The sequence below is a fragment of the Limulus polyphemus genome, unplaced genomic scaffold, assembly GCF_000517525.1.
Source record: "Limulus polyphemus unplaced genomic scaffold, Limulus_polyphemus-2.1.2 Scaffold937, whole genome shotgun sequence".
Lineage (NCBI taxonomy): Eukaryota > Metazoa > Arthropoda > Merostomata > Xiphosura > Limulidae > Limulus > Limulus polyphemus.
Window position 1 is genome coordinate 121,381 of NW_013666547.1, and position 15,651 is coordinate 137,031.

At 32.3% G+C, this 15,651-nt stretch overlaps 1 protein-coding gene across 1 annotated transcript in view; it reads left to right on the forward strand.

The window, feature by feature from the left end:
- Positions 1-15,651, forward strand: part of LOC106461341 (clathrin heavy chain 1-like) — a 72,861-nt gene that overhangs the window by 7,430 nt on the left and 49,780 nt on the right. The window contains exons 3-6 of the mRNA XM_022388209.1: positions 526-675; positions 1,028-1,146; positions 4,579-4,740; positions 7,562-7,675. Of these exons, the coding sequence (XP_022243917.1) occupies positions 526-675; positions 1,028-1,146; positions 4,579-4,740; positions 7,562-7,675 (545 nt within the window). The remainder of the gene's footprint in view (positions 1-525; positions 676-1,027; positions 1,147-4,578; positions 4,741-7,561; positions 7,676-15,651) is intronic.

A 15,651-nucleotide genomic window follows, 5' to 3' on the forward strand; every position in this document is an offset into this window, starting at 1 on the left:
ATCATGGCACCCGTACAGATATTTGTTTGTGAAAATAACAGATAAAATACAGTTTTTCTTTAAAAATGTTTGATAACTAACTAGCTGGACATTATAAGGATTTCACATGGGAAATTTGAAAATTTTCTGAGGCATAGGCAACATGCGAAAAGAAAAAAATGACATGAGAGAAACATTGTTTTAGAAAAAATCAAAATTAAATATCTTATTTTCAAAAACAACATACTTATAGAACCTTTCATCTCAAATTTAAAAGAATTTCATCCACTAGTTTCATTTTTGTAAAGAACATTCACGAGAGTTGCATACCGTCATAGTCAAAGCGTTAAGTTTTTACTTTTGGACTGGGTGTGCAGTGGCAGCCTTGAAGGACAAAATGGTCCTTTGTTATTCTGTGTTAAGTACAAAGCTACTTTTGGGTGGTATATTATACCTCCATAAAACATGTTGTTTTTGTCACTTGATGGCTAATTTGTGTAGTGTTAAATTTTTTTAATTATACTCTGTTTTTATTTTATTTTTTAGCCATGAGGACACTTCAGATTTTTAACATTGAAATGAAAAGTAAAATGAAAGCCCACACCATGAGTGATGATGTTGTGTTTTGGAAATGGATTAGTTTAAATACTGTAGCTTTGGTAACAGAGACAGCTGTCTTTCACTGGAGCATGGAAGGTAATACTTTTAATCTCTTTAAATTATTTTACATTCTGTTATGATAAATAAGGAATTCATTATGTGAGTAAGGCTTTAGTTTTGGTAAAACTTTTCCATTTTTATTTAAGATTTCTTTTAAAAAATATTTTCTCAAATTATTAAAAAAAAGAAACTAAGGAAAGGCATATATTACAAGATATTTAACTTCTAATGCAGCTGATTTACAGCTAGAATTAATTTTAATAGAATATTCATATGTGAAAAGTTAATATTAAAATAAATGTTCATTAAAAATATCAAATGCAAAATACTAGTGTTGAAGGTTAAAGTCTAAAGAAGTTAGTGATTACCAAATTGTATTTTCACATAGGTGATTCTCAGCCAGTAAAAATGTTTGAGAGACATTCCAGTTTAAATGGTTGTCAGATAATCAATTATCGAACAGACCATAAACAGCAGTGGCTGCTACTTATAGGAATATCAGCTCAGGTGAGAGGAGTATTGAGTGTATAGTTTTGTGAGATGTATTTACAGAAATACAAAACAATTTTTTTATTTACTCATTTTAATTTCAAGTTCGTTTGTTTTTTAATAATGTTAAGTAGTTGAAAGTCTGGAAAATATGTTGCATTTGCTGTCTTACATACAGTAACACTATCACTGTTGGTTTCTTAAGGCTAAGTATGTACACAGATTGCTCAGCATTTCATTTATACTATGACTAATAAAGCTACTATTGAATATATTACATAAAAAAATACAAGTTAATTCTTCATGTAACAAGAAAAATAGGTAGATAGTTTTTTTCATCAATAACATTATCAACAAAACTATTATGAAGTCCATTTGTTTAAAAAATTAATATAAGTTCTTTCATTCAATAAGGAATAACTGCTCCAAATGCTGTAAGAACAAAACTTGAAATGAGCACATAGCTCTCAAAACATCATTTGTGAGATATACCAATCTTTAAAAATACCTTGTTAGTTACATACTAATATCCAAATCGAAAAAGATAAACTCTACTCATTACTCTACTCAAAAATAGCAACTAACTTACTCTCGTAGACAGTGTAGAGTTTTATTTTTTTGCAGAAATTTAATGGTGTAATAATGTGTATGTAGTTTGTTCTTATGTGCTCTTTGCAAGAAACCATTGACTTATGTGCTTAATGTTTTCTCTCTCTTCAGAAATGGTAAATGGGCTCTCTAAGCATGTTTCTTGTATTTAAAGAATCACATTTTATGTTTAATGGCTTTATTTATTGTCAAATATGAGAAAAAAAAAACTTGCATTTTCTATGGCTAACATGTTCTTGATTTGTAATGAAATATATTTTTTGGAAAAATGTCATGTTTATTTTAAATCACTTCATTATAGATGGTATGTTGATAATACATTTGTTGTTTTTTCATTCAGAGTTATGATAATGAATTTCTACAGTATTTGACCAGTAAACACAGTTTACAGTGAATACAAATGTGAATCCAGTTTATCCTTTTGTTTTTTTACTCTAGTACTTAATCAAGATACTTTTAAGTTTGATGTTATCACAAATCTATTTTTCAGGACTGTAGCCTAACATAACAATTTTATTTGTACAACATTTAATGTTCATTTATTGAAGGTTATTGTGTTTTGTACTAACAGGATTGTAAGTAGTTATTTGTTGTTACAGGAAGAAATAATCTGAACAAAACGTTATTTGAAATGCAGCTAACTGCATGGTTCTTGAGGTGAAGTAGGTACTTGAAATTAAACAGTTTCATAGAAGTTAGCAATTCACTTAGAGAAAAAGCAATAACAACAATGAATATCAAACATTACAGCTTATAAATGATAGAAAAATCAATCAAGCATTGAAAATAGTGTTAAAGCTTATGATGAATAAAAAATATGCCATACACACAATGAAGATAATAAGTTAAAGGTTATAACTAATAGTGGATGTAGTTTGCCTAGTTGTTAATAAACATTTAATTACTGTATTTGTAAAAAACACCAGGTACACATCATGCACGGATATAGATTAAAATTGTATTGCATTGGAGTTGAATTAATTTATATATGGTTAGGCCTGCAGCTGTTTAGGTAGTTGACATTTCTTGAATATTGACATTCTACTATAATTCATTGATATCATGCACCTGCCATCCTAAGTTGAGGCTCTTAACACAAACAAGCCTTGTTCATTAACATTTACCGGGAGAAATACAACAAATTTATCAGTTTTATTAAACAAAATGCAACTGAAATACCTTATATGAACAGAGTATTGTGTTAAGGAAAATTTCATCCATATGATTAGCATTATAGTATTCAGTCACATAACCAATTAAACATACAATGGATGGGAGCCTAGGGGAGGAGGGGTTCCTCACTATATATTGATATATAGAAATGCTGCTGAATGATAATGGTGTGTGAGGCACAGAAAGAATCAGATTGGTTCTAGATTTTGCCAATGTTGGATTGTTTCTTTGTAGTCCATGATCAAGTGACAGGCATTCATTCTCATTATAGGAATATTTGCAAAATTGTCAAAATAACAATGTTCCAAATGACAGACAAAACCTTTGTGGATCACTTTAAGAATAAACTTGATAATAAAGAAAAGTGTTTGTTGTTGAGGGATTAAAAAATGTTCAGTTACGTGAGTACATGTAAATTCCTGAGCACCAACTACTGTATATTTAAACTGCTGTGGAATTGTATTCATCAGATTATGTACACATAATACTAAATGATTAATATTCAGTATCAAAATAAAAATTGCAAACATTGTAATGAATAAAGGACTTTTGAGACGTGCAGTTTTAGTCGTATGTCTATGGCATGAAATGTGACAGATGACCTATCTTTAATATCATATATGTTTGACCCTTGGAGAACTTGTAAGGTGTTTTGTAGACACTTGAATGTTTCTGAATTTTTGTATATCAGATAGAGCAGCAATATTATTTGTCCATCCAGGATCCTTCAGACCTTTGTTTGTGGTCTCCATTGTTCATTAACGATAGGCCTATACACGATGCATTAAGAGCCTCGTTTTGATTATTTTGAGAATGAGGCTCGAATAAAATAGATTTAGTAATAGCTTCACTGATAGTAATTCAGTGAAATGTTGAATAAACATTCTTCCCCATAATGTCTTAGTTTGTACATAAGAAATCAATTGTCATAGTGATTTGTATGTAGGATAGCAGTCACAATATGTTAAAAATATTTTCAAACCTAAAATCCTGTATGTTTGAATCTGCTCTGAGATTAAAAAACGTTTTTCATTTCAAAGATGTCATTCCTAATAGTAACAGCCAAAAACTTTGTGATAGTTATTCAAGTTGAGCATTATGGGTGTGTGAGATAGTGGTGACTGCTAAGCTATCTAAATCAACAATATTTGGCAATACCACTTCTCAAATTGTAAGATTGGTCAAATTTTTTTAGTATTTGTTAATAATGATCATCTGGAAAATTAAAATAGTTAAGCACAGTTTATTTTGAAATTGTATCTTTGTACTTAGGTTTTTAAAATACTTTTCTCACAACTTATTTCAGGGATAGAAGTAACAAAATAAAATTACATTCACTTGAGAGAAAGATATCAGGAAGATTACATTCCCTCATATAAAGTTGCATTTCTTCATGAGTTTTTAGTTAATCCATGCAATTTGTTCACTTTGATTGGTTATAACTAAAGGAATACGAATGGACCATGCATTCTCAATCAGGAAAGCCAACTAAAAAGATGAAATTCCTCAAGCAAAGTTAAGTTCCTCGGGAATGCACAAATGTAATATTTCAATCTGTGTATTTGCTACATTATTGGAAATTAAAACACCAACCTCTATACTGTTATTGAGTAATCTTTTATTATTATTATATTTTTTCAAATATCTTTATTATAACTTCATATTTAGCAAAATCGTGTAGTAGGAGCAATGCAGTTGTACTCTGTTGAAAGAAAAGTAAGCCAGCCAATTGAAGGTCATGCTGCAGCTTTCTCCCAATTCAAACTAGAAGGAAATCCTGAACAGTCAAATCTTTTCTCATTTGCTGTCAGATCAACTCAGGGAGGAAAGGTATGTATTACATCAGAGGTTCTAAAACTTCTTTTGCTGCACCCTTCTTAGATTCAAGAAGCATTAGTTTGACATAGATTCCAGAATATTTCTGATAGGAAATTTTATCCACAATAGTTTTAAAAAATAAGAAGACTTCTGAACTATCCCTCTGCTCCCAATTTAAAAACATAAAACGTTCCAGTTTTATTCATCTTTATTTTATAAATTACTTCATATATATTAAGAAAGATACTACTTGAACCTTTAAAAAATAAGGGTATTTAATTATTAATTCTTTGTGGTCAAAGACACAGTTATAGTTTTCTTGGGCAAGACACAATATTATAAACATACAGTATTTGACTAACAATCTTTGATAATGTATTGAGAATTCCTACAGTATAAAAAGTATTGTGGTATTAAAGTGGTATATGCTTAATTTATAATATTTTAGTTACTTATAACTGATATTTAAATGAAACAGTTAATATTATTTTTAAATTATAATAGGAATTCAAAAAAATATTCATTCAGTAAACAGATGCTGGTTACTCTGATCATATAGTTTAATATATTTTAAATACAGTTTTGGTTTTATATATATTTACCATTTTTGTTATTATAACTTGCTTAAGTATTTGTTACCAGTTCATTATGGATTTTTGCTTGGTCGAAGTGTCATTATTAAGAAATATGTTTGAAGGGTTTATAATTTCAAGTTAACAGAATTCTTAGATTGCAAAAAATTGAGATTTCCAGGCAAAGAAATCGAAGATGAGATTTCATTTGTTTTACAAAAACCTTAAAGTGGAGCATTCATTAAACCAGGGGTCTCCAAACTGTGGGCCACATGCGGCCCGTGACTTCAGTTTTTAATTTACTAGCAGAAATACCTGCCCTTTGTCAGGTATAACTGCTAATTCCTGCGGAAGGCTATTAGGCCTGCAGCCTTTTCTGGAATTGTCTGCAATTTTCTACAACAATGTACTCATACTTGACATTCTATAATGTTAACCATCCATGAGAAAAATGATTTTATTAAAATTTTAGTTTACAAATGAGCTATCATCACAGCATTACATCACAGAGTAGATTTTATTAAAATTATTTCTTTGTAGATGCAGTTATCAATGAAATTGTCTTGCTTTTCTATTGCAACTCTCATGAGATTTTCACAAAAGGAAAACAAATAATTTTTTTAAGTTTGTTTTTTGATTGTTTTATATATTTGAAACTTACTCCTTTTTATTTCTATTGATTAAATCTGAAACATATCATTTTTGTGGAATTTCAATTGTTTTATTTATTGCTCAGCTATAAAAATACTACTTTGTTATAAAAATGTTACCCAATTATGATTGGTAATGATCGATGCGGTAGTTCTCTAGATCCAAGTTTTGGACGTATACTTCGCAAGCTCCATTATAATAAGATTTTAATTTCTACTAAAATGTAAAGCACATTCCTAATTTATAAAACAGTTTCTGTTCATATTTCTGTGTCACATGACACATTCGTGGTCTGAATTCTCCCCCTTTTGAGTTGATATCATTAATAATATGGGTTTCAGAGTGTCCAAACAACTAGAAACACAACTGTATATAATTATCAGCAACAATATAAAATTTGAACCTCATACTTTCTCAGTTTGCATAGATATCAATAAGTTTGTGAAACCCATCAGAGAAATTAGTGAAATTCTTTGGCTGTGTATAAGATCTAATCTTAAAATAATATCTTAATAAAATATCTTTAAAAAATTTTTGAAAAAAAATCTCTTCTTAGAGGGCGCTTATTTACAGTCTAAAACATATTTTAGGAATTTTTTCATTAAATTCCTCTTTAAACTTCATTAAATAATACAATTTTGTACAAATAATTGAATGTTATGCTACTGTTTACAAAAATAAAATCTGAAATCCAATAAAAGATAAGTTCTCTATCATTTTTTCAATTCACAAATGATTTTGCCCTCACAATAAGACAAAATGGCCATGGCAGGTATTGGGTTAAACAAAATTAATCAGAATGCAAATATTTTAAACTTTTTAGTTTATCTGAACAAAACATTTCTGAAATAAAATGTCTGAAATTACACTAGCATGAAAATTAACACTAACTCATGAGTTTTACATAAACTCCTTATTGCAAACATGTAATAGATTCCCACTCTGAGTTATTGCTTTTCATGCTTAGTAGTGGGTACAAGATCTGCAATAAAACAATAAAATGAAATGAAAATAGATGTGAAAAGATTAACAGTTTAAATTATGAATATAAGTAAGTTGCAAGTCTTGCAAAAATGATGCATTCAAAGAAGAAAAGGTACTTTTTTCATTTTATTTTATTAACTTTTCATTTCACTTTAAATTGGTGATGTTACTGTAGTTAGTGTTATGGTACAGAAAATAACAGATAAAGTATAAAGTTTTATTGAAAAAAACCTGGATATCCCTTTAGAAAGTTCTGAAAGTTATGCAAATGAAAGACAGAACTGTAAAAAGAAAGTATTCTTAAAATGAAACTTTGACTGACTAAGAAAAAACCTTGAAATTCACAGATGAATCTTTAGTAAAAATATTTTAATAAAAATCTGAATTTTTTTGTGTATTAAAGACTTCTAATGTTTTCTAATAGCTTGCCAAATGTTTTGAGTATACACTTAGTACATTCAATACTATAGATGTACAGTTCCATGTACAGTTGAATTGGCCACTTTTGTACTTAGAGTTAATACAATTTATTTATCAAAGTGTATCTGTCTGTTTAGATAAGTTTAAGAAGGTTGTAAATTATAATATTAATTTCTATTTTTTTTTTTTTTCATCCCTGTTTGTAGCTCCACATAATCGAGGTTGGTCAACCCCCTGCAGGAAATCAGCCATATCCAAAGAAAGCTGTTGATGTTTTTTTCCCTCCAGAAGCCCAGAATGATTTTCCTGTAGCTATGCAAGTAAGTTTATTCGAGACATTTTTTATTATAAATAGAGTTGGATGAAATATCTCCCCTTTTGATTTAAAAAATTTTTTAAATTTCTTTTGTTCTTAAGGTGCTTTATTCATATCAGTTAGAGAGGATTTTCATTATATAAATAGTACACTATCAGAATGTTAAGTCAGCGAACATGAATTTTTTGTTAATTTAAAAGTATGAATTTGATTTGATGAGCCTTTCTAATAAACATTTTGTACCTGATCAGTCATTGAAAAATTCCAAGCAATCACTATTGTGCTAATATACGCAGACTTCACTTTAAATACTGTACACTTTTGTCCAACTTACTTTCACATTGTATATATATAATATATATACTTGCTGTTATTTCAGCAGTCATATCATTGAGGTAGAAAAAGATTAAACTAGAAAATGATAGTCATGGCACTTGAAATTCTTTTTGGCAGGATTAGAGTAAATTAAACTACAAGACCTTTTTTTTTTCTTTTTTTAAAACTATATTTTTGTGTTCCAGCAATACAAATCATGGGGTGTGTGTTTACCAGATTCAGTTTTATTACTCACAAGGATCTCTACCAGCCTACCTCCAAATTGAAATTCTTTTAGGCAGGATTAGAGTAACTTAATCTATGAGATTTTAAGCATAGTCAAATACATCAGTTGAAAGAGTTTGACCTCCTGAGTACAAAACTGTAATTAGATCCAAATTGCTCAAGAGATGACAGGGATATGAGCTAAAAGTTTGTAGGCAGTATTTTATAGATTTTTCAAAAGTTTAACAACTTTGGTAAGCTCAGTAATAGTTATTGTAGCTTTTTATTTTTTCAAAGTGTGCAAACTGAATGCTATTTGTGATCTAAATACAGTAAACACCAGTTATCCTTAAAGTATACAATGATAATAAAGTAGTTACATTCAAAATTTAATTAAACTCTCTAAAAAAATCGTGACATGCACATTTTGACCTACCCGTAGCAAAAGGGGTGAAGATAGTGATTTGAATCCTATCAAAACCTCTTAATTTATCATAAAAGGTACTTGAACTGATGAGGTCTGTTGCTTTAAATTTCTAGATCTATACATGGCTATAAAACTAGATATATATTCAATTTCAGTTCTTTGTCCTTCGTACCATCCTTATTTACCTGAACTGGCTTTTATTTTGACTGCCAGATCCTTGCCTACAATTCCCTCTCTTAAACAAAGCATAAATCCCCTTTTATAGATTTTCATTGATTTTATATAATTTTGAAATTAAATTTATTATTAAGAATGAAAAAATAAAAGCATTTTTGAAAGGAAATATAACAATGATATTTTATGTAATTTTACAATGATGATTATTCACTTCAAACAGCACTCTTTTTGTGGTCAGGTGATAGGATGATCCATCTTTTCAGTGATAGCATGTTATATGTATCAATGTTATCTACACCATTAATGATTGAAATTCTTATTTTTGTTTTTTTAACTATTATGAAGTTGTAACTCATGCCATAGCTGAAGATCCTTGACATAGTTGATTGTCTAATATCAAATAACCCTTTGCATATAGTAAGGCCAAAGTGTGCACATCACAGTATTTTTACAGAGTTACATTCAAGATTTAATTAAACTCTTTCTTATCAATGTATGTGAGTAAGCTTGACATCATATTGTAATTTATAATTCCAAGTTTTATATTATCTCAGTTTTAATTTCTTAATTTCAAAAGGAAATATTTAAATAAATTTTCAATCTTAACTTCCCTGTATCATACAATGTCTGTGCTTCAAATTGCCCATTTTAGATTTTCTTTCTACTTGTATATGATATTTTAGTGTCCCACCAATTTCATTCTTGTACTATAGATATTGGCAAACAAGAATATAAATTTCTAGCTGCCAAGCTTCTTTCCTTACTGAGATAATAAAAAAAATAAAAATACAAGTCAAACCAATATGCCATGTTTTTCCTATCTCTTCCTGTGTTTCAGAAAAGTATCTAATTTTCTGACATTTCTTGAGTTATTTGTAACCAATAGAAAGAGCAGATTCTTCTTTATAAGATTTATTAGAAAGCTGGTTCAGTTTTTAGCTCATAATTAAATATTTGGCTTTAGTTTTATGTTTTGCTATTGTTTTTCTGTTCAAAGAAGAAAGTAATTCTTTTCAACATATTTATTGCTTATTAGAAAGGCAGTTAAAATGTATTTTAGGATATTCTGTTCTATTGCCTGATATGTGTTTTTGTTCTGAGATATATATTTGAAAGCTTCAAAAGTTTTTATTTGAAGAACTAACTTAGTGTAAAAAGTGAGGAACAGCTCTGTTATGGTTTGCACATGCAAAGATCATATGAGTCATGTACTTCTTTTGTGGTGTTCAATGATTCAAAGCAAAATTTTGCATTTTTAACATTGTTCTGCAGAGTCTCAATGTAGTCTGGTAATTCTGAAACCTGATTTAATAATGAATCATGAAACTGGTATTTGTCTGTGGCAATTTTCAAACTGATAGTTTAAAATGAATTAGTAGATATTAGTATTGGCAGACTGAAAAAAGTCAGTTTTCATTTAAAAGTATTAAGAGCTTGAATTTGTGATGTATCGTCCTGAGAACTTCACAGGAAGAGTCTGCCTATATCTCTGGCAAGCACACAGTGTGTATTAACTCTGTGCATAGGGTGCTGTTATTGACAGTTTGCCAATGTACAATCCATAAATAAATGGTTGTGCGGAGTATTATTTTTTAACCTTTCTTTTGTTCAGTGTATCAACTTACATAAATAAATGAGAAACAGACCGAGATTGTTTATTTGTTATTTTATTCTATGTTGAAGAAAAAGGAAAATGTAAAGGGTCATGATTGTAAGCACACTTACATGCCAGAAGATTATTGTCTAGATGGTGTTATTTTTAATTTCTCAGCAGTTGGTTTCCATGATCAGGAAATTTGACAAATTCTGCTGAACCAGTTGTCAGTAAAACACTACATTACATGAAATAATAACTTTAAACGAACACCAAATAATGAATTAAAAACGTATAATAATGCAGTTCTCATGATGGTTTCTCTCATACATTTCCCACATCTATTTTATTACTTAATTTCACTATGCATAGCAAGTGTTGGATATACAAGACAGTTCAGTTTAAGAGTTATTTAGTTTATTTAGTGATTTAATATTTAATGATTATTTAGTTTTTACAACAAGAGTGTTAAAAGTTAATTATTATAAAAGCGATAGTTATGACAAGTTTCATTTTGTAACTGTATGAGTCATATGCTGTGTATGCAGTTTAATTGTTGTACTAGGCTTTTGTAATGTTGTTGACGTCATCTTACTCAAAGCTCTTAAGTTTTTACCATTATGTGTATCAGGTTTTGGTTTTGTGGATTCTTATACCGTAGGTGTCTGTGACTTGTTGATGGTAAAGGTAACGATGAATGAACAGCATGCACTACACTTGTTTCAATATCAGCGTATATATTTTGAACTAAATACATGCAAAATACAACATAATAAACTAAACAAAAACAAAATAATATTACAATCATCATAAAACAGCAAATCAATGACAGTCTTTTATATCATGACATAAATCCATCTTCAGGATAAATATTTGTAATATTTTCTTTTCCATGATATACAAAGCTTCTTCGTTCACATAAACAGTTTGCTCCTACATTTGATAGCTTCTATGCAGAATCTGTAGTTCTGAAGGTACAACGCCCATCTCATGATATTTGTGCTGTCGATCTTGCACCTCTGAATGTATGCAAGTGGTTGATGGTCTGTCTGGATGATGAACTCATTCCCATATAGATAGTTCTGGAACTTCTGATTGGCAGATATGATGGCAAGACATTCTTCTTCAATCACAGAGTAATTCTTCTCAGCTATTTGACAGCTTTTTACTTATGTATGTTACCATAAACAGTCCCTCTTCCTGTTCTTGTGAAAGTACTGCCCCAATTCCAAAGTCTGAAGCATCAGCCTGGACAAGGAAAGGTTTGTCGAAGTCTGGCATTCTAAGAATTGGTGAGCTTCCTAACATATTCTTTAATTTCTGGAATGCTACTTGGTGTGATTGTTCCCACTTCACCTTGTTGGGCAAGCCTTTCTTGGTCAGATCAGTCAATGGTGCAGTAACTTCAGCATAATTTGGGATGAATTTCCTACAGTATCCTGGTAACTCCAGGAAGGATCTGACTTGCTGCTTAGTTGTTGGAGCTGGTGTATCTTATATGCATATTATCTTTTCCTTTTCCATGACTATTTGTTGGTCCACCTACTTTATGCCCAACAAACTCTAGCATGGCATATCTGATGTAGCACTTGGATTGTCTGATGGTGATGTCTGCTACTCTCCCTTGCTGAAACAGCTGTTTAAGTCTCTTCAGGTGATCTTCCCATCTTGAAATGTATGTCAAAACATCATCCACATAGTGCTCAATGTTGGTGGTGTTGCTCAGCATCCCTCTCATCTTGCAGTTGAATGTTTCTGCTGTGTTCACTAATCTCAAATAGTATTCGCTTAAATTGGTAACATCCATCTGGTGTCACAAATGCTGGCTTCTCTTTAGATTCCCTCTCTATAAGGATTTGCACTAACCTTCACTGAGATCGATTGTTGAAAAGAACCTGTCTCTGTCTAGTTTTGCCATGATGGCCTCTGGATTGCCCATAAGTTCTGAGTAGAACTTTGTCACGAGATTTAGCTTCCAGAAGTTTGTGCAGAAACAGTTTGATCTGTCCTTCTTCTTCATGATTACAACTGGTGAACAGTAGACTGAATTTGACAGCTTGATGATTCCAGCTTACAATGTTTCCTCCACTTCCTGCTTTATCAGTTCTATAATCGCATAAGGCATCTGATAGGGCTTCACTCAGACTGGATCCTTGATTGTGGTCTTGATCTTGTGTTGCACAAGGTCTGTCTTTCCAGGTTAATCCACGAAGACATCTGCATATTAGCACAGTAGGTCTTGTAATACTTTTTTTTGGCCTGTCAGTTTTTTGCTGATTTTGACGTCTTTATATGTCTCATCTCCACCTAGTGGTCTTAGGTCTAGTAGGTTCTCACCTTCTAAGAAAAGGCCACTCTCTTCTGGTTCTGCTCCTATAACTGCTACACCTGCAACATCCATCTCTGGTTTAATAGCTGCACAAGTTAGATCTTCTTCTCTCCCAAAATACTTCTTCAATAGATTGGCATGGTAGATCTTGGTCTTTCCAATCACATTCACCTTGTAGTCCATTCTGTTGAGTACTTCCTGTAGGTCCTTTCCATTGCAGAATGAGTTTGTTGTTATCTGTGAGCAGCAGAACTAAGACCTTTTGTCCAACCTTGAAATTCGATCCTTGGCTTTCTTGTCATAGAAATGTTTCTGACTGCCTTGAGCTGCATACAAACTCTGTCAAGCAAGTTGACAGGTCTTCTCCAGTCTGTTTCTGAGGTTTAACACATACTGATACATGTTCCTTATTTCTGACTCTTCTTCTCCAGTCAATAGCTCTTTCAGTAGTTGCATCAGACCTTGTACTTTTCTTCCATACATTAATTCAAAGGGTTAAAATTCTGTACTTTCCTGTGGGACTTCACAATAAGCAAATAATACTGCCTGCAGGTACCTATCCGAGTCATGTGGTCTCTCTCTCTTAGCATGCTCTTCAAAACTCCATTGACTCTCTCACAAAGTCCATTACATTTAGGATTGTATACAGGGTGGTAAAGAGTTGCTGAGTACTGATGAGTCTGCATACTTCCTGCATCAGTTCTGAGGTAAACTGGATTTCTCTTGGAAAGCCTACTCTGCAAAATATCTCCAGAAGGGCTTCTGCAACTCTTTCTGTCTCTATCTTTGCCAGTGCTGTTTTTTCTGCATAATGTGTTGCATAATCAACTACTGTAAGCACACTGGTTGCCTTTATCAGATACAGGTGCTAGTGGTCCGATCAAGTCCACAGCCACTCCACTGATCAGATCTTCTATGAGAGGCATCTTCCCCAATGTCACCTTGGCTACCTTTCTTTTTGGTATTGTTCTTTGGCAAATGTCACACGATATGCAGAATCTACTCACATCTCCTATGATTCGTGGCCATTGGAAGTTACTGGTGATTTTGTCTGCCTTTTTCTTTTTTCCTAGGTGTCCTCTCACATTTGATTCATGAGCCAACTTCATCACTTGAGTTTGGTATTCTGTTGGTACTATGATCTGTTTTACTTCCCCAGTATAACTGCTTTGATAGATTTGGTATAGAACTCCCTTCCATTCCTCTATTCTATATGTATTTGTCCCTTTTGTTTTGTGCTCAACTTTCTCTTAGGCGTTTTCCCAAAGTTTCTGCAGTGAAGGGTCTTTCTTCTCTGCTTCCTTCAGTTTCTAGAAACCTATTTTTGGTATGTTGCCCTTTGACATTTGCAGGGGCTGGAAGTCTTGTTTACTCTTCTTTTCTTGAGCTCTGGTTGTGACAGCAGATGTTTCATCAAACTTATTTCTGTTTAGTTCCTCTAGATTTCTACTACCTGGTATATTTCCTATCACCAAGTCATGTATTGATTCCTTGATACACATGGCCTCAAGGTATCCTACATAATATGGAGTATCCACCTTTATTTTTGCTATGGGGAACTTTCTCACTCTCCCATCGATTAGCACACACAGCCGTACCTTATCTGTCATTTGATCATCAGATACTAGACTAGTTCTCACTGCTGCACCATTGCACCCAGTGTCTCGTAGAACCTTCACTTTCTTGTCCCCAACATAGCCTTCACATATTGGTTTATGGTGATTTGTTGGCACCTCTTGATGTTTGTCACATGCCCCTATCGCTATTGGCACTGTTGATCCATTTGCTAATTTGAGCCAACCATTAGTCATGCACTAACCAATCACTCTCTTTTGTATTGTCCCTGAGGAGTAGCCTTGGTTCTATTTCTTCTAGTAGCAACATCCATAATGCCAGTCACTCATTTCTTGTTTCTTTTCAGCACTGTCTTTGTAAATAGCTCTAGCTGCTTTATAGTGAGGTTTTATCTGTTGTTTGCTGGCACTGAACTTGCACTCCTTTGCAATATTTCCCCATTTTATAACAAACATAATAACTCTTCACCCTTCTGTCTATTAACCTCCTATCACCTTTGGTAAGCTCCTGCTTCTGGCCAGCTATCACTGGTGTCACATTTGACTGGAAATTCTTGGACTTGCCAATTATACTACCTCCATGGGCTTCCATATATTGCTCTGCCAACTTGATCGTCTCATCTACGTCTTTTGGTGCTCTGTTCTTTTAGAACAGTGACATGTCGTTTGGGCACATGATCATGAACTGTTCTCGCATTAACAGGTCTGCTAATCCTTCAAAACTATTTTTACATCTGGTGAAATAACATTGCAGACGTGCCACAAACTGAAATATAGTTTCTCCAGTGTCGGGTTTGACTCTTCCAAACTTCTGACGAAAACCTTCTTCAGTAAATTCATATCGTTTTAGTAAAGCTACTTTTAATTTATCATAATCCTTGGAATCTTCCGACAGACACCTGCTGTAAAGTTTTGCAGCCCTCTATAAAACCCAACAGCAAGAAAGGCCAGCCATAGGCTTCTATCATTCCTGGGATTATGGAGGAGCTAACTAACATCTGTGGCCTCTTTGACCTTCTGCTGTCTGTACCAACCAGCTCTGCTGGGGCAGAGAGAGGATTCAGCAAGATGAAGATGATCAAGACCAATTTGAGAACTTGTTTGGGAGTTGACAGGATCATTGGTTCATGCTCCACTTGTCTTCAATAAGTGACTTTGATCCCATAACAGTTATTCATCTTTGAAACTCCGGATCACTTCACACAAGGAGACCAAATGCTGGAAGGATTCAGATTGAGAAGCAGGTGCAGGATAGTGATTAAGAAGAGGACAAAAGAAGAATTTAAGAAATAGATGTTGGAACATCATCAACACTGACTGACTGCATACAAATTTCCTT